We start from the raw sequence: 18,141 nt of genomic DNA, 5'->3' as shown, positions 1-18,141 counted from the left end.
ATATAGTATCAACAGAGAAAAAACTCAAATAATACAAAACAGCTATATGACTTACCAAGACAACAGAGTCGTAAAAATTGCAACATATTTAGGAATAAAAGTTACTACAGATTTAGACATCTTGGTAGAGATAAACATGAGTCCACTAATAAACAAAGTAAAAGAGAACACAGAAAGGATACACAAGTTGCATTTGACGTTGATGGGGCGGATAAATGTAATCAAAATGACTACCTTTCCAAAATTTCTGTATTTATTTAGAGCAATACCACTCTTTTTTGATCACTTTTGGTTTAACAAAATAGAAGCAATTTTAAATAAATTCATTTGGGCACATGGCAAAACCAGAAGGGCATATCGACACTTAACACTACCAAGAGAAAAGGGGGGTTGGGGAGCACCGGATTTTCGGTTTTACTATTGGGCCACAGCTATGCAATACTTTCATGGACTAATAGGGGGCAGTGGCACAGAACTAGGTGAAGACACACAGGGTTACACTAACGTTTATACTGCAATTATGGGAGAACGGGCTGAAAACGGATTCTTAAACACAATTGATTTTAGCTACTTTAAGCATACTAGGTTTAAAACTTTAAAAGCTGCCTATAGTATTTGGAAGGTGGTACAAAAGAAAATGGGATTAGGAAGATACAATAGTTATACACGGCTGTTAGCAAATAAATCCTTACCTAGTGATATCTTTAGGGATATGGTGATGAGGGATTGGGACAACAAAGGGATCAAGAAGATAGGGAATCTTATGAACCGACAGGGGAAAATCTTACAGTTTCAAGAGATCCAAAGTAAATTTAAGGTAGAAAACAACAGTTTCTTTAAATACTTACAGATCAGAAGTTACCTATCGAATAAACAGGGTGGAACGCTGGGTTTTGGGAACTGTCGTATAATGGATTATATAGAGGGGAGTTCTCACCCCACAATTCGATATTTATACGCAGAATTGTGCATATATAAATCAGATGACAGAGGGAAATATATAAGGAAATGGGCGGATAAGCTGGGGTTGCAGCCAGAGGGTTTCCAGCTGTCCCTCGATTTGGGCCGAACGATTTTATGCTCGGCCTCTTTACAGTCACAGCACTACAAGACCCTGTACTCACTTTATCACACGCCAGCCAGAATCGCACAATGGGGGGGCAACACGGGAACGTCATGCCCACGATGTGACTCGGAGTGTGCAGACATCATTCATATGTTTTCACAATGCCCCCAATTGTATTCTCTTAAAAAAGAGATTGAGAAATTTTGCGAGGTATCGCTAGGGTTTAAAATAAAGCTAACGGATGATATTCTACTGTTGGGGGTCTCGTTAGGAACTGAAGGTGCTCCTTTGGAATTTATGTTCATGTTGGCTGCAGTGTTCCGTATTTGTATAGCAACTACATGGCTCGACAGGGTACCACCAACCTTTCAAATGTGGATTGCTCGGCTATTATCAACATATAATCTAGAAAAGGCAATATATGTTAGGAAGGGAAAAAGAGGCAGAACTCTGGGGAGGAAGATTTGGCATCCAGTGACCAACTGGAAAAACAGTTTGGGAAATCAGGTAGGGACGTCGGCTGCTAGAGATTAGATAATAATTGATGAAACGGTCTGAAATGAAATGTAATGTATGTGACTGCTCTCTTTAGTTATTGCTTTAACCCTTTCCTTTTTTCTTTATCAAAACGTTGTTATAACTATCTGCAAAAGACGATATTAGTATTTGAATGTGTTTGAATGTTTAGAATTTGGAAACGTACAAATGTGCTGTAACATTTATTGGTTTACTACTTTGGAAAATAATTTTTTTTTAAAAAAAAGGAAATGTCTCAGAGTAATATCTAGGCAAATCACACTGAGTATCAAAAGTAACTTCAAAAGTAATCCAAAAAGTAACGTACAAGGTAATTTACAAAGTAACTGTAAAGTAATTTTTACAGTTGAACTACCTGTAAATCAACCAACTTTATTGAACCTGCATTCAACTGTAAATTACTGCATAAATATTGCAATGTATAATTATACTTACCTGTATGAGATCTGGCTTGGTTCTAGAAAATAAAATCTACCTATATAATATCTTTATACAAACAAAATTGGTCTGAGTTCAGTCTTTGACTGTGTGACATCATTTCTTTCCTGAGTATGTACAATAAATGCTCAACACTACTCTCTGATAAAGCCTTACTGCTCGCCCACACTACCACAAATAGAGAGTAAGGTATTATTTACTTTTACTTCTGCCTACCTTTGGGGTTTCACTGGACTCCGTGCACAATATACCTTACTTTGGTATAGTATATACAGGGCCAGCTTCCTACAGTAGTGCTATTAGCCTTTGAGAAAAATCATTTGCAGATGGAAGTAGAAAAGGCAAGGTTGTAGGTAACTTTTTTTTATATGTGCTGATACTTTGTGCTCTGCTGTCAATCTGGGGGAGAGGGCTACATCTGCCTTAGAGGTAGTGGAGAGCTTTGCAGTTCGTTCTGCTCTCAAATTTAATTGGACTAAATTGACAATATATGTAATTGCAGTGGAAACGTGGATGAGATTACTGAATTCACACTTAGGGTTAACAGATTAGCCTTTTCGTTACATGAGGATGTTATTTATAGAGGTATAATTAAGAAAGGTGTACAATTCTGCTTAAACCAGTCAATGTCCTTACTTAGATGAACAGCCTGATGTGCCTACTTTGTGAATATTTAATGTGTGCCTGTACTCAGTTTGGAAAAGTTGTGTTGCAAGTTGGATCCACTAGTGTAGCAGCTTTTTTTTAAACTAGAGTTCCACGGGTAGGTTGAGGACCTGGTTTAACTGCTCCTCATTGAATGAATCACTATCTGGCCACACAATTGCAACATGAGATAAAATGGGTGAAGAGAGGGAGATGGAGACCTGTTAACTGCACTTCTGAAGACACTGATTGCCCCAACTCGAATGTTGTAATTGTATTTATATAGCGCTTACTACCCTTGACAAGGTGTTGAAGCACTTTTTGGCGAGCAGCACATTACTCAGGAACCCAAATGGGGTTAATGGTAAGTTAGTATAGTGAGATATCAAATTATTCTGAGCGGTGGATATGTTAATCTGTTATTTGGATTGAAAAACATAATGGAGGGATAGAAGAGGGAAGGGTTTGCTTTTAGATAGTGTTTGCTCCCCTGATGAGGTGTTGAAGCGCTTTTCTGCGAGTAGCACGCTACTCCTGAACCCAAAAAGGATTAGTGGTGATTTAGTCTAGGGAAATTGCATTGAGTCGGGATGGGTTAGGAAGACATTACCAACCTCCCTCTCAAAAACGTTTGGAGAGCAGCATCCTGGAGGAGAAGAGAGTGGACTAGGCTAGCATCACATTATGGTGCAAATTTGGGTTGTGTTGAAAGGGACATTCAAAAGCTCCCACTTACTACCCAGGACTGTAAATTAGTGGGTAGCAGATTTCTAGGTTACATGGATTCCCCATTATAATGGGTAATGTCAGATGATATGTTTTTTATTATAGGTTGGAATGGCAGCCATTGTGCAAAAGATGTTGGAAGCTTTCCTCCCAAAAAACTGACAACAATATATTTATTACTACTGTACACAATCTGAACAATAAGCGAAAGTGGGGCCTTCTGAGATGAATATAGCACTGTGAGGCTGCAATCATGGGTGAAACATGAAACAAATAGTAGCAGGACATTGGAGAACGACGTGCCCATATTGGACAGAAGAGAACCTGTATTCATACAATAGATGTAGGCAGTAATGTACTCTAGCATATGTTTATTGAAGAATCAGTGTATATCTGATGCCTAGCAATCTTTGAAAGGGTTTGATTGAGACAATAACTTTCAGGCTACCCAAGAAAATGTATTAAAGTAATGTAAAGGGGGAAATGTGTAATTTATTGCCAAAAGGGTGAGTGGGCAGAGGATGGGATTCTGCTGTGGGGGTGAGGGGGCATAGATTTCTACAAGGGGGAATGTTTGAAATTATAGTTTGTGCTGTTTGCACAAATCAATAGGGAGATTAAAATAATAAAAACAGTTCCCTGCTTTCTAACGTCAGGCAAAATCATTTAGTACATGTACCAAAGTCTAGAGAATGACATGCGCCAAGTGCCCAGGTGAGAATGTGCTCACAAACCTCAAGTTTACTTTATTGATTAACAGGTATTTTCTTTTGTGTGTTCCAACCTTTTAGGCTCTCTACAACTTCAGTGCTGCCGTTGCTTGGGTCGCCTTCCGACGGAAACATCTGAACATAATTCTTGAAGAAGTTGGCAGGCTCCTTCGTTCTAATGCATTCAATCCAGCTTTGAGGCTGAATGAGGACCTAGAGGAGAACCAAACAAAGCATTCCTTTGGAAAGAGAAAAACCATGTATGTGCAGAGAAGTATAATTGGTCTATTATTCTCCCAGATGTGGCACTGTGGTTTGTAATTGGTTAGGGAAAAGAAGTGCACACATTCAAAGGCAGGTCTGGGTATGTACACACACTTTTCTTTGCTAAGAATGGCAAACCAAAGCTTATCGTTTGCAGTTGGCTACAAGATGTGAATTGATAAATGAGCCTGTATTCAACAAATTCATTTAATGCTGATGGCTCGTCTTTTTTCTAGGCAAGGTTTATTTTTGGTACAGCCAAAGACTCCTATGATCGTTTTACCTATCAGACATCTCTCTAGATTGCCCCTTAGCCTTACCTCCTTTTTAAGTTTCGCCTGCACAGCACATGCACTGTGCTTGTGAAATCTCTTGTATTTAATATATCTTAAATGGGGGCTCTTATCAGTTTCCAATTCCAACTTACTGTGTTAATTCGCTTTTGTGTGGAACTTCGTTGTTTTAGTAACTTCCCCTGGCTCCACACATTTACTATGCTTCTAATAAAGCCATTCACACTGTTTAAGCCCCATTTACTGTCAAGATAAGATCTCTTCCCACAGAAAAGGCAGACCGTTTCTAACAGTATGCTGGAATGCTTGCTTTTCAATTACTTAGTGGTGTAAAGTATATACTTTAGCCTTCGAACGTCTGTGGCATTTCCTATTCATACCCCAGTACCTTTCTTTGCACTTAGTAGGCATTCTTGGATTGATTTTTACAACTTAATCTATTTGGTCATTATGATCAAATTCTAAATGTTGTAATAAACATTGCAAGTTAAAAATAAAGTTAAAGTAAAATATACAGCCTTCCAATAGACATCACATCACATGACTTTATAAAATAAAGGGACTATACAGGTGGTGTGGTATGAGATAATAAGAAAGGAAGATAATTTAATTGTAACAAGAATATACACTTTCTTGCCTGAGCAACCTTGTCAACACTTTCTGGTCTAAGGAGCTAAGATGTGAAGGAGAAACTAAAAAAGTCATAGTCGGGCACTAACACTGAGGATAGTTTGCAAGGGTGAAAAACATAGCAGAGAGGTTGCATTGATGATAAAGCAGTAGTTCATATTAACAACTCCTCCTTCTTGCACTATTAATTAATGCAACTTAAAACAAATCAATCATCAAATCATTTAGTTCCAATTTCATATCATGCTCAAAACATTCTAAGGAACTATAATTTTATTTCCAATGTAGGTCATCATCATTATCCAGGTTTATCAGGGAATGGGATGGAGTAGTACCGTTCTGTTGAGAATGTTGATGAAGGCCATATAGACTTGGTCAATAATATAAATCAAAAGAAGAGCAACAAAGACGACCAACACAGTGGCAGGAATCTTCTTTTCCGGACTTCTAAAAATACTTATCAATCAAGACCAAGTGCTCCATCCTACATTTTCCATCCAATCATCAATTTTATGTATATTCTTAATACTTTCATATATATGATCATTCTGTTGATATATGCCTAAAGAGACATGGGGTATAAAAGAACAACATTCTGAACCAACAATTGCTCAAACTTCAACTCTGGCAGCCAAGACAAAATAAAAAACATCCTATTCTGTAAAATTACACTTCATTGTATTTCCAATTGGGAAGAAATTAATCTATGGGTTATTGCAGTCATTTGTTACCTGTTTTAATACCTTGGCTAATCGTTGGATTTCATTAACAGACAACGCTATTCAATGTATTGGAAATAGCATTGCAAAGAATAGGGCAGTGTCTGATATTTTTCATTAGTCTCCTATGGAAAGAATGACATTTGTCAGGAGGATGTCTTATGAAATTAAATTAAAGGGCATTTGTAAAAAGCTCTGTTACGCCATAGAGTGTCCTGGCGCTCTGCACTTCTGAGTCACTCTACTGGGGACTGAAGCAGATTTAAACTAGATTAAAAAGCCAGGTTTTAAGTTTCTTTCTAAACACAAATGTATCGGAGATAGTCGGAAGTCTAGAGGGCAGTTTATTCCAGGCAGATGGTCCTAGAAAGAAGAAGGATTTGCCACCGACCCTAGAGCGATGAATCGTGGGAATTTTAGCTATAGAAGCCATACGGCAGATATATTATAGGTGGAATAAGAGAATATTGACCAGTCCTTGGGTTATTACAGATAGTCAGTTTCCACACCAGAAAATATGTTCCAGGGCTTTTAGCAGCCCCACTACCTACCTGCAGGGCTGCCGAAAGATCGATTGTTTGTGTTCGGTGCACTTGAGTGAAGACCGAATAAGAAACTGGCTAAGTACGCATGGGTATGGTCATGTTACATTCACTGTATCTGCCGAAGACACTCCCATTTCCAAGTTTGACAGGTGAAAGGCAAGTGATTTGAAAATCACATTCAGTGATGTTTTTGTCCCTGCACGTGTAAATTGTCACATTGTTTGATCCAATTAAGCAGAATTGGATTCATGGGTACAACTCTTGGAATCCAAGGGTAGATGGGTACGTGCACAGATTTAAGAATGACTCAAATGATGTTTGTACTGATCCTGAATTTTCAGAAAAGTTTGGTCATTGTAGAGGGAGGGTTTCTCAAGAAGGTGGCTGCATGCTCAATGTGGTTGATCGCTTTACGCCCGCCGATATTCCCTTCTAGAGCAGCAGCACAGTGAGTTGTGCAAGCAGGTTTTGCAGCAAAGAGGGTGGACAGAGCCACCAAGGGATCAGGTAGCTATGAGGCTTACCACTACAGGAAATATAGGCTAAAGTGCTGGGCATCAGGATGTGCTGCATCACGGTGAAATATTCTGTGTAGCTAAACGGCAGAAACCAGAGTACCTCAGAGTTTTGAAGCAAGTGCTCAGAGATCAGCAGAAGTTTGCAAGTGCAGAACCTCCTCTGTTCACTGAACCAGCAACAGGGGTAGCTGGTCAGCAGGTCTGGAATCTTTTGATTTGTTGGTCCACTTGCAGTGCAATGCGTTGATCCAGGCAGGCAGTGCTTGGCTCTTCAAAAGCAGTATTCGTGATGAGCAGGATTTGGAAAGGACTTCCCCAATGGCGTTAGAGTGACAACTTTTCCTGATGAATATTCACCTACACCCAGTTGCCAGCTGCAGATCATAACAATTTCCAGTGTGGTAGGTGGGCAGTGGGGCTTGTACCTGGTTACAAAAGCTATTGAGTCAGTAAATCAGTTGCTTTCAATACTGCAAGTTCACATAATCATTCAGCTGCAAATCAAGCAAAGCTGAAGTCATAAGAGGAGTAGAAGAGAGTACCATTGAAGGCCTCATTATTATCTCATTGGGACTAAGTTTAGCCATTTGGTTAGGAGGGGCTCGAACTGATCAGAGTGCCGTAAATAGTGTCAAACTACATAAGCCTTGTTCCGCTACAAATGTTAGAGGATTCATGGTTGTAATTGCAATGAAAAGTATTGTTTTATTATTCTGGGACTACAAACAACACTGAACATCTAAGGTGAACGCTCTTTCTCTTGGCAATACAATGTAATAGGTTCAGAGTTATCAGGTGATCTCATGCAGGTGCAGAAGGCAATTGCTGTTTCAGATATGTGAATGCCTATTCTGCCTCCTTGGACCAAGGCAAAGGTTAAGGGTTGCCTGTTTCTACAAAAATGTACATTGGTTTGATAATGTTGGCATAGCCTAAAACCCAGTGCCTCGGTAACCTGCCATCCCTAAAAGAGTGCATAATGCAGAGACAGTAATGGGTAGCTTCCTGATAGCTTCAGTGTCCACTGACAGGTGTCATTCCGCTACCAATATGAATGACCTAAATATATATCACACAGGGTAAAGGGAATCGTAGTTTCTCTTTAGATGCTTTCTGCTCCATCTTAGCTAATACAGTGAACAGATACAGGGAATCAACTGTTTGTTGTTCCAATGAGCTAGAAGCGATCAATAACTTATCAACCTATTTAACCAATGTAGGTCATTCTGGGTAGCCGAGGGTGTCCTTATCATTCTTCAGAGACTCTGAAAAGATTGAGAGTGCTCCATATTAGTTAGGGAGGCGTGATCAGGTGATGTGGTCCCCAGAGCATAGGAAAGTAGAACACTACTATCAGAGTATACTAGTAAGGGGAAGACAGCAGAAGCAAATCTGTGAATCATGTGTGGCAGTCACCAATATACATGACAGAATACTAGCAGCATTGCTAATGACAAGAAAACCTAAAAATATAATAAAATGTAGTAGCATGAAAATTATGTATGAATCTATACTTTTTTCAACCAGACTTTTTGATTGGTAAAACATGAGTATTACGTATATTTACAGTTGGCAACAACAACCCATATTTCAACAGAGTAGCAGTGATTGGGCAGATCACAGCCTCCACTTCGGGAAGTAATGGGCATTCTGCAATTGTTGGGATCTTTTTTATATAGGATTTAACTTTATCTTCACTGATTCAAAAGTTAAGAAACAACCAAAATCATTAGCATGTCCAGATCACAGAGTAGAAGGAACTTGGTCAAGGGCATGAATTATTAGTTGAAATTAAGACTTGGCATTGTCAATGTCACATGAATCATTACTTTTCACAAAGACCCACCAAAACAGCATTTTGTTCTCAGTTGGTACAAATAAATAGACACTATCAGTAGTACACAACACAGTGCATTTCAATTTACACCAAAGATCCCTCCCTAGGAGGTTTGCGGGTGAGTTCAGGTTCTAGAGAAAAGCATTATTTTCCCTGATGTGACCTAAGGAGACAGGAACAGGAACAGTAATGTAGCGAGGGACATGTGTGTTGAAAAATACCATCTGCATCAATTGTTTCACCTGAGAGAGGTAGTGTTGTCAATGCAGACCTACCAACACCAGTATTAAGCCATGAGATGGGTTTTCCAGTAATAACTCACTGCACATACAGTCCCTTCTGATCAACAGGAATTAAATCATTAACAGAGCAGCCACCTCCCTATGGGCTGTCCTAAAAGATAGGGCATCTTTTTTTGTATTTTAAATAATCAATCTTTATTTCTCTTGGCATGATAATAAGAAACAATTGATCCACATCAGCCCGGTTAGGTTTCTAACATTCAAGTACAGTATGTAAGTCTTAACTTTTGTGATTTGTCATGTATGTTAGGAAATTGTAATCTGATATTCACTAGAGTGGCAAGGGGACCAGGAAACATGGTGACTTTTACCCCTACCTCAGGGTATAGGTACTCTCGCAAGGGCAGAAGGGCAGCTGGTCGGACTCTGGAAATTTCTTTGGGATTGTAACTCTCGTCTTCGTTAACTGAAAGGGCATATAGGTAAGGTTAGGGCACTTTTTCAAGCTCTCCCTCCACCCCATCATGCCACAGTCATTCTTAGACTATCTCGAGAAATAGGCTACGAGCACAACTGCTCTGATGCATGGCTTATGATTGGAAATTGAACAACATCACATTGGGAATGGTAAACATGGTGTCATTATGTCTGCTTCTTGTTTAGTCATCGCTCTCATCACATTTCCGCGTGCAGAAGTCCCCACACTCACCTGAACAGGAATTGCCTGTGCTCCTGATGCCAAACCAATGGTCAGATTGACTTCTTCCTTAGGTGCATTTTCCAGTGCACACCTTGCCCCCGCCCCAGGTGGTATGGGGAAGTTTAAAATGTCTACCAGATCCTCCTTCTTTTCTTCTATTGCTTCTATATTTTCACTACTGATTTGGGGTATCACAAGGAGGAAGCTGGTGCAATGCAAACACAAGCCTTATTTCTTGCCCTCAAATGGATAATTTGGTATCTCACTCTCTCATAGGTGTCTTTCAATTCCCACACATTACATTCTTGGTTACGCTTCATAGCCTCCTCATTCAATGTTAAAAAGGCTGCCCATTGATCTGACTTGATTTATACTTAGGATCTTTCAATTGTTTCTTGAAGGTATTGTTAGATCAGACAACCTTGGCGAGGTATTCCCCCTAAAAGCTTTTGCCTTCACTCCTCTTGTTTTGCTGGATTGGTTTTTGTTGGCATTAGGGCTTTGTGCACTTTACCAATGCTTACCAGTGCTAAAGTGCTTGTGCTCTCTCCCTAAAACATGGTAAGAGTGGCCTACACCTGATTGTCACATTTAATTTACTTGTAAGTCCCTTGCAAATGGTACTACCTATACCCAAGATCTGTAAATTAAATACTACTAGCGGGCCTGCAGCACTCATTGTGCCACCCACTGAATCAGTCTTTTCAAACCTGTCCCAGGCCTGCCACTGTAGTCTGTAGCGCACTTTTACACTGAGATTTTGACCTGACAAGATAAATCTTTTGCCAGACCTAACCTTTCCTTTTTAATACGTATATGTCACCCCTAGGGTAGGCCCTAAATGTCCATAGGGCAGGGTGCATGGTAATTAAAAAGTTGGTTTAAGTTGTACATGTCCTAGTAGTAAAAAAACGTCTAAAGTTGTTTTTCACTACTGTAAGTTCTATCTCTCGCATAGACCAACAAGGGGTTACATTCCTACATTTAATAAGTGATAACTTTTAATTGAGAGCAGATACAGATATGATGTTTACACTCAAATTCATTTTAATGTTAAATCCACTTTGATGGTAAAGTCAGATTTTTGAAGTCATAATTCTGAAAATGCCACTTTTAGAAAGTTTGTTTTCAAAACCACAAGGGTAACCCAAGAATCGCTAGGGCCCAAGGGTACTACGTAGTAAGAGGAACAGTGGTCCATAAGCAATAGATGTAAATGCAATATTTAAAGAAACATAATAGTTCCCAGCGATTGTTCCAATGACAATAAACAAAGAGTTTTTATTAAATACAATTAAAAAAAAAATAGGGAATATACCCCCACGGGATAGTTCGAGAACAAGTGTTAAAACACAGACAAAACAATAAACATAAAGGCAAAGAATAAGGTGTGACTGGTAATAATGTGAAAGATAAGGGTCACTTTTTTCAGAAGCAAAGCACTTCTGCACTAAAATGAAATGTTTATGCAAAGTCTAGTGGGTAAGAGTGTGGGTCAACTGTGTTTCGATTACTAAACCGTTTGGGATCATCATCAGGACAACTAATAATTTGCCTGAACCATAACTCAAATCAAATAAACTTTATTCGATTTTACAATTATAAAACCATAAAAGTTGAAAGTTAAAAAAACATCCAAATTACATTAAAATACATAATTCCATAGACTGACAAATTGAATATACACATGGTTGGAATACACAACATATCCTCCCTAGACAGTCACTGTTAATAAAAATACAGAGTTCAATTTCAGATGGTAGCACCCTTCAGGCAACGATTTTCATAATTCCCTTTTTCCTTTATCCCGACCCACAAACATGCATATCATGAATAGTCTAAAATCATTATCCTGAAAGACTACTAGTCAAGACAAGCCCTAGACTTCATTGTGGATTTCAAATAACCAACAATAAAAAAAAGTACAATCATCCTTCAACAGTTGGAGGTACAGGTAAGCTGGACGAGCCTGCTTAAAATTAATTTGGGTACCAGGAAATATTTCTGGGGAACCTCATAAACTTTAGAAAAAACATAAAATGTAGCAAATCCTGTGGAGACTCTCCGTTGCAGCCACAGGATGCTAACAACTGGCCTTTACTGCTTCCTCTAGGAAAGGCAAGCAGGAGGTGAAAGAGACCCAGGCAAAACCTGGTCAATAAAAACGCTCATAAATAGATAAAAACCCAAAACGGTAAGGCTCAGCTAATGAAGTTGTCTTTAGCAATAAAAATCTGCGGACCCTAGGTTTCCACAGTTCCATCTCTTCCCTTTTCAATTTCCTTAAAGTGAGGAAGGATTCCCTAGTTATTCCCACATCCTTTTTCATAATTGTTTCGGGGTTAGCGAATTGTTCAGCCCGCCCAAGTTTTTCAAAGCTACTCTTTATATATCTTAGCCAGGATATGCTGAGTGCATTATCAAGGGACATGCACTCTTTTAAAATCAGCGGGCTTAATATTAATTCCTTATTCAGCCAGCTGTTTAACTAAAACGTGAGGGGGCCAATGCCAATGTATCGGTTAAATAAGGCACCCCCAGTTCCTCGTGTACCACCATGTTAGACGTACCACGAGGAACACACAACAGGCGCTTCAAGAATGTATTTTCGGCCACCTGTAAAACATCTGTAGGAACATGCCCCCATATTTCACACCCATAAGTGGCTAAAGCTACACTCTTTGCTTGGTAGACTTTCAACAGGGCAGCGATAGGTCTATTCCCTAGTTTTAAGGCGAAGTTGAAAATGGCCGCGTTCACTCGAACCAGAACCCCCTTTTTTATTTGTTTTCGAGGCCACCATCTTATTTGATCGTCCAAAATGACCCCCAGGTAAGAAAAGACATCTGAGTTTGGAACTTTAGCAGGGCCTACTATAAATTGAAAAGATTTTTTCGGACGTATCCCCACCTGCATAATGTATGATTTGGTATTGTTAATAGAAAGATCTTGTTCCGCCATAAAGTTGAAAAAAACGTCAAGCAGGATTTGATGGCCCCTAGCGGTCCTCGATATGAGAACTGCGTCATCCGCATAAAGCTGGACGGGAAGACCACGTCACCCTACACACAGATAATCTACCCTTGTAGCTACTAAGACTCTATCTAGGTCGTTTATGTAGAGATTAAATAGAAATGGAGCCAGGATACATCCTTGGCGTACACCCCTTTTTATATCAAAATTCCGAGACACGCGAAGGTCCTGAGAAAATCTAACATTAACCTTGGTATGGTCATCATTTACTATACTTTAAAAGCTAATACTTTTGAATCTATATAGACAAATATGTTGTAGAATGCACCATTGTTTCCCAAATTTTCTTGGGGGTAGAACCACCCCACGCCCCCTATTAGTACTCAAGCTTGCTCGCTGCGCTCATTCCCTATGCACTGTACAGGGGCTGGTCTGACAAAATTTGCCTTGGCTGCTTTGGGTTCCCAGTCCAGCTCTGTAGATTATAGAGCTTTAAATCACATAACAATGAAGAATAAATATTTGTTGGCCCTTATACCAGTGCTCTTGGATCCGGCACGCCAGTAAGAGATTTTCTTTAAACTTGAACTAGGAGTAGCTTACCACCTCATTCTTGTACAAATTGGTGGTAAGTGAAAGATGTCATTTAAGAACAAATCGAATCTTTCTGAGTGATGAGTAAGGCTGTTTACTCTCAGTAGTGCCCCAGTGGCATTTCATTATTTTTTCAAAACATTTCTATGGGAATTCCTAGATATTTTCATTGTGGTATGCATCAATGATATATCCTCATTTTCTCAGAAGCTATGAAGCAACGTGTACGGCATGTACAGGTGGTATTGCAAAGGCTTTAGGAGAACCATCTGTTTTTGTATTCTGTACACCGTACACATGGATCCGGTGAGGGTATTTCAAAACTGTCCGTCTCCTCAAACACTTCTACATGTACAAAACCTACTAGGATTTGACAACTACTACAGAATTTTCAGTTTTGATTTTTAAAATTGGAACTCTAATTGTCACTTCATTGAGGGCTGGTTTCATTGAACTCTGATGGCAGAGAAGTAAAGCAAAGTTTTACTTCTTTACCAATTCTCTTCCATTTAGAAACTAAACATCCTTTTTTTGTCGCGGCAGATGCTATCAGGTATCCAGTTCAAACATTATCATCCCAAGTACACCCAGATACTGGGCAGTTGTATACATGGACATTTTACTCCCAAATCCAAGCTCAGCAGAGTGCATTTATAAGATTAAATGATAAATAAGCACTTGCCATAAAATCTACTTCTGAGGAATAGATTCACTACCCTCCTGAAGCTCCTCCTTCCATCATTGTCTTTATAGACTACCAACATTTTTTGAAGACTTTATTTAAAGAGCTTTTGAACATAGTACATGATAAACAATAGGCCAACATTCCATCACCTTTTATATCGATAGGTATGAATAAAAGGCCATCAATATTAGATGTTTCTTTCCCCATCAGAGCATTAACATTAAAGCAGTTGAGATAATCATTGTATATTATGGGTTTAGATTTTGTTCAGACATACTACCTGGTTTGTTGGAATGGTACAGCTGATGCTTCATCTCGCATTGGGATGCCACCAATCAAGGAAGGGAAATTATTCAGTCAGTCATGGTCGGGAAATCTAACAAGAATTGGTCGCTCAGATGTTTTTGGATCGTGGATACCATGAGATAGATAGTTTCACCAATGAAGAGAAGCAGAAGTGTCATCTCTTTTTTCCAGACGGTTTCCACTAAGAGTTTCTCTAAGAGATGTGTTTCCTCTGACTTTTTCACACGGTCCGCCTTATGCATGTCCACCTTTACTTTTTATTCAGACAATGATTCTGAAAATTCCCTGTAGCAAAGCAACAGTGGTTCTAATAGCTCAACGTTGGGTTAGAAGAACCTGTTATCCAGATGTGTTACATTTGCAGTGCGCATCTCCTCTAATTACCTGCCCCGCAGAACCGAGTCAGGATTCTACATTCCAAACCTTACCCTAGGCCTAGATGCCTGGAGCTTAGAAATATTAGAGGTTCTGTTAGGATCCAGAAAGCCTTCTACAAAGGTGGGCCATTCTAGCAGATGGTCAGTTTTTAGGTCTTGCTAGAGTCAGCGCATGCGCTCCTCTGGCGAGACATTAAGTAGCTGCTTTGAAAAGTGCTACCTTGCTGGCCACCAGCTTGCTATCACGCGCACAAGAGCATGCGTGACGTGCACAGCTGCCCCCCCCCCCCCCGCGCCTTGCTCCGGCTCTCCAATGTTCTGTTTTCTTTCTTGTTCTGTGTTGCTTTTTTCTCTTTCTATTGCTTTTCTCTCTTTATTGTTCTATGTAGGTTTGCTCTCTTTCCCGTTCTGTGTAGGTTGCATTCTTTCTCGTTCTGTGCTGCTTTTCTCTCTTTCTCGTTCTATGTTGCTTTTCTCTCTTTTTCGTTCTCTGTTGCTTTTCTCTCTTTCTTGTTCTCTGTTGGTTTTCTCTCTTTCTCATTCTGTGTTGGTTTGTTCTCTTTTGATAGCTCTGTCTAACCCCCTTTCTTCCACACATCATTTTGTGCACATGCTGCTTATGAGATACTCCCCTGACCTAGACAGTTTAAAGCAACCGTATAAGGCTATTGGGGGCCGGGCATGTGGAATTAAGTGCCTTTTCCCGCCTAGATCTGAAGCTGATCTTCAGCAGTGCCTTGTCCCGCTGCTGATTCATTGCCAGCTCCAGAAGGTTGTTCCATTGAGATGGGGGGATTGGGCTCCGCTGAGCTTGTCGCTGCACTGCCACCTACCGGCCGGAGCGTTCAAGCGCACCCGCTACAATACTCAGCTGATTGCCCGCTGCAGTGGTTCCTTCAGCAGAGGGAGCAAGTAGGCCCTGACCTAGCCTTCCGTGGTCTTCGAAATGTCTTGCTCCTTTTGAAATGGCGTGTGCTAGATTACTTATTTGTTATAAGATCAAAGTAAGTGACTTTGGCCCGTAGTTCTGATAGAACCTTTACTGCACCAGTGTTCTGCTTCAGTATGGGTCAATTCTCTAATCCTGTTCCTCCATTGAGAAGACGTCCTCCTCTTCTGCTGATAACATCTTTTAACACCCCAAACATTCTTTTAGGGATTTGGCCGATAAGAAATCATTTACTCTCCCGAAGAAAGGCGCTGCACTATTGTGAGCACACACTTTAAGTTGCTGCTCGGGTTTACAGTGGCCTTTAACTGACACCTTGTGATAACCCCCTGCTGGGAACGAGTTACTGTAAACCCCCCTGCTTAACCTGCCAGGGAATACAATCAAGGGCATGTTTGGGGTAGAGCCTTTCCCCTGAGCCCGTGGGCTTCAGCCCTCTAGAGAGGACTGCAGTTATATCCATGTTAAGTGCTGCAACGTGTACAGTGCTTTTGTCACTCGTCTAGAGCGAGCTGCTTTAAGGCACTGAGGTTATTGGGCTCTCCGTGTTGCTGCTACAGTGTTTTGCGGGGAACAGACGGTTCTGGAATTGTGTGCTGAAGTCTAGTCACTTGTTATACACTGGCCTCATCTATTTTGGGAACCAGAAACAGTGTAAGCATTTTAAGTGCAACAGGCAAATTGCAATTTAATGTTTTGGCGCTCCTACCACCAGCACGTGTTTACAGTTCCAGGCTGCACCCTCTGCTGCCCACGCCTTGCTGATGGCACCATAAGGCGTCCGCCTTGAATCCCCTTAATGTACCTCTGGCCTTGCCGGAAAGTCTTGTCAATAGAATGCATAAGGTGACGAAGGGCGAAGGAAGCATGTTTTTCTACCCATAGACACATTTTGTGTTCAATGCAATTTGCTGTGTCAGAGGCAAATATAATAAGTAAGCGTTTCAGTTTGACTCGTCTCAGCGAGGGCGGGTTCTAGAAACTTGTGTCGGAGGGAGCATAAAAGTAATGAGCCAGTACAAACCCAGATGGGGTGACCAGTCATTTCTAGACACCGTGCTACGAAGAGAAGTGAACCTCCCTCCACCACAGGTTCTGTGAGGGCTGCACGCATGCTAAAGTTCTTGTGTGAAGGGCGGCCAAGTGCCTCTTTCTTTAGAGCACAGTTGGACCTCACAAAGTGGGCTGAACAGGAGCTGGGGTATGTGGCTGATGTTGGCCCATCATGTGATCTTCCCACACGTCTTTTTCAGGCAAGCGTGAATGAGCAGCACACTACAAAGTACATTGCTGGTATTAAAAGACAGACATATGTTGCCCAAAGCAAACACACACAGTAGATGAAACATTACAAAAGGTGTGATCTTTGCTGCTTAGTAGAAAGTGTTTTTTTGTGCTTTATATCAGCTAGTGCCATCCTCATAGATCTGTTGCTTTGCAGCTCATTCGTGGCTGCAGATCGTTCCCTAAGTATCTTGCTGGGTTTGTCCGACTCTATTTTTCACATGGTCCTCCTGTTCATCTCAGAGGACGAGAGAGGGGCAAATTTCTCATCACTTCCCCAATAGGCCTCGCTTTTGGGACCTTATATTTAGTTATGCAGCACAATATCCTTGGTGCAACAACATCAACCGTTGCATGGCTAAACACGTATAAGGTCCCAAAGGCGAGATCTATTTGCTATGCCAATGCTTGTTTCAACTTGGTATATTTATAACTCTCTGGACCAGAGACAGTCCATAATTCACAGTTTGAGGTCAGTGTCTCGTGTAAAGGAAACGGGTGTAGTATGTACGATTAAAGGCTATTCAACAGCTATTCCAACATGTCCTTTTTCTCCTGATTAAGGTTCAGTTTACGAATTAGTAGCAAGTTTTTTTTTAATCTTAATCATTATATTTGAGGACTCAGTCTTCAGATATTAATATTTACATATTGATTTTTGTGGCGGTTTTCTAAATGCGACAAAAAAACGGATTTTTTTTTGTGGCTTCCATTAAAGGCTAGGCATTGCTTGGTGTAGCAGAAAAACTTCTCCTGAATTTCTGAATCTGTTGATTATTGAAGGAAGTAATGATTTTTAGCTGTTTTCATGAAGTGCCTAAATACTACATAAAGGTAGCAGAACAAAAGGGATGACTGGGATATCCCTGCCATGTGCAGCTCATTTAACAATAGATTCTTGCTTCCGGGGGTACTGTAGTGCTTATACAATTAAGGTACATCGAGGATGTGAATGGGGGGGGGGTTAGCAGCAGCTATCCTTGATTTGATATTTAGTTCAAGTGTTTCATAGATGTGATCTAGTATTCTCTCTCTCCACAGCCTGGTCTGAGTATTTTAAAATTATCTTAATCTCGCTCTGAAGGGCCAAAATCATAATGGTG

At 40.3% G+C, this 18,141-nt stretch overlaps 1 protein-coding gene across 1 annotated transcript in view; it reads left to right on the top strand.

Annotated features, from left to right (window-relative positions):
• The window catches only part of PPP1R36 (protein phosphatase 1 regulatory subunit 36), a 433,561-nt gene that overhangs the window by 347,159 nt on the left and 68,261 nt on the right, over positions 1-18,141 (top strand). The window contains exon 9 of the mRNA XM_078660312.1: positions 4,204-4,382. Within this exon, the coding sequence (XP_078516438.1) occupies positions 4,204-4,382 (179 nt within the window). The remainder of the gene's footprint in view (positions 1-4,203; positions 4,383-18,141) is intronic.

The sequence above is a fragment of the Lissotriton helveticus genome, chromosome 9 (assembly GCF_964261635.1).
Source record: "Lissotriton helveticus chromosome 9, aLisHel1.1, whole genome shotgun sequence".
In the NCBI taxonomy this organism is placed as follows: domain Eukaryota; kingdom Metazoa; phylum Chordata; class Amphibia; order Caudata; family Salamandridae; genus Lissotriton; species Lissotriton helveticus.
This window is presented reverse-complemented; position numbering and strand designations above follow the sequence as displayed.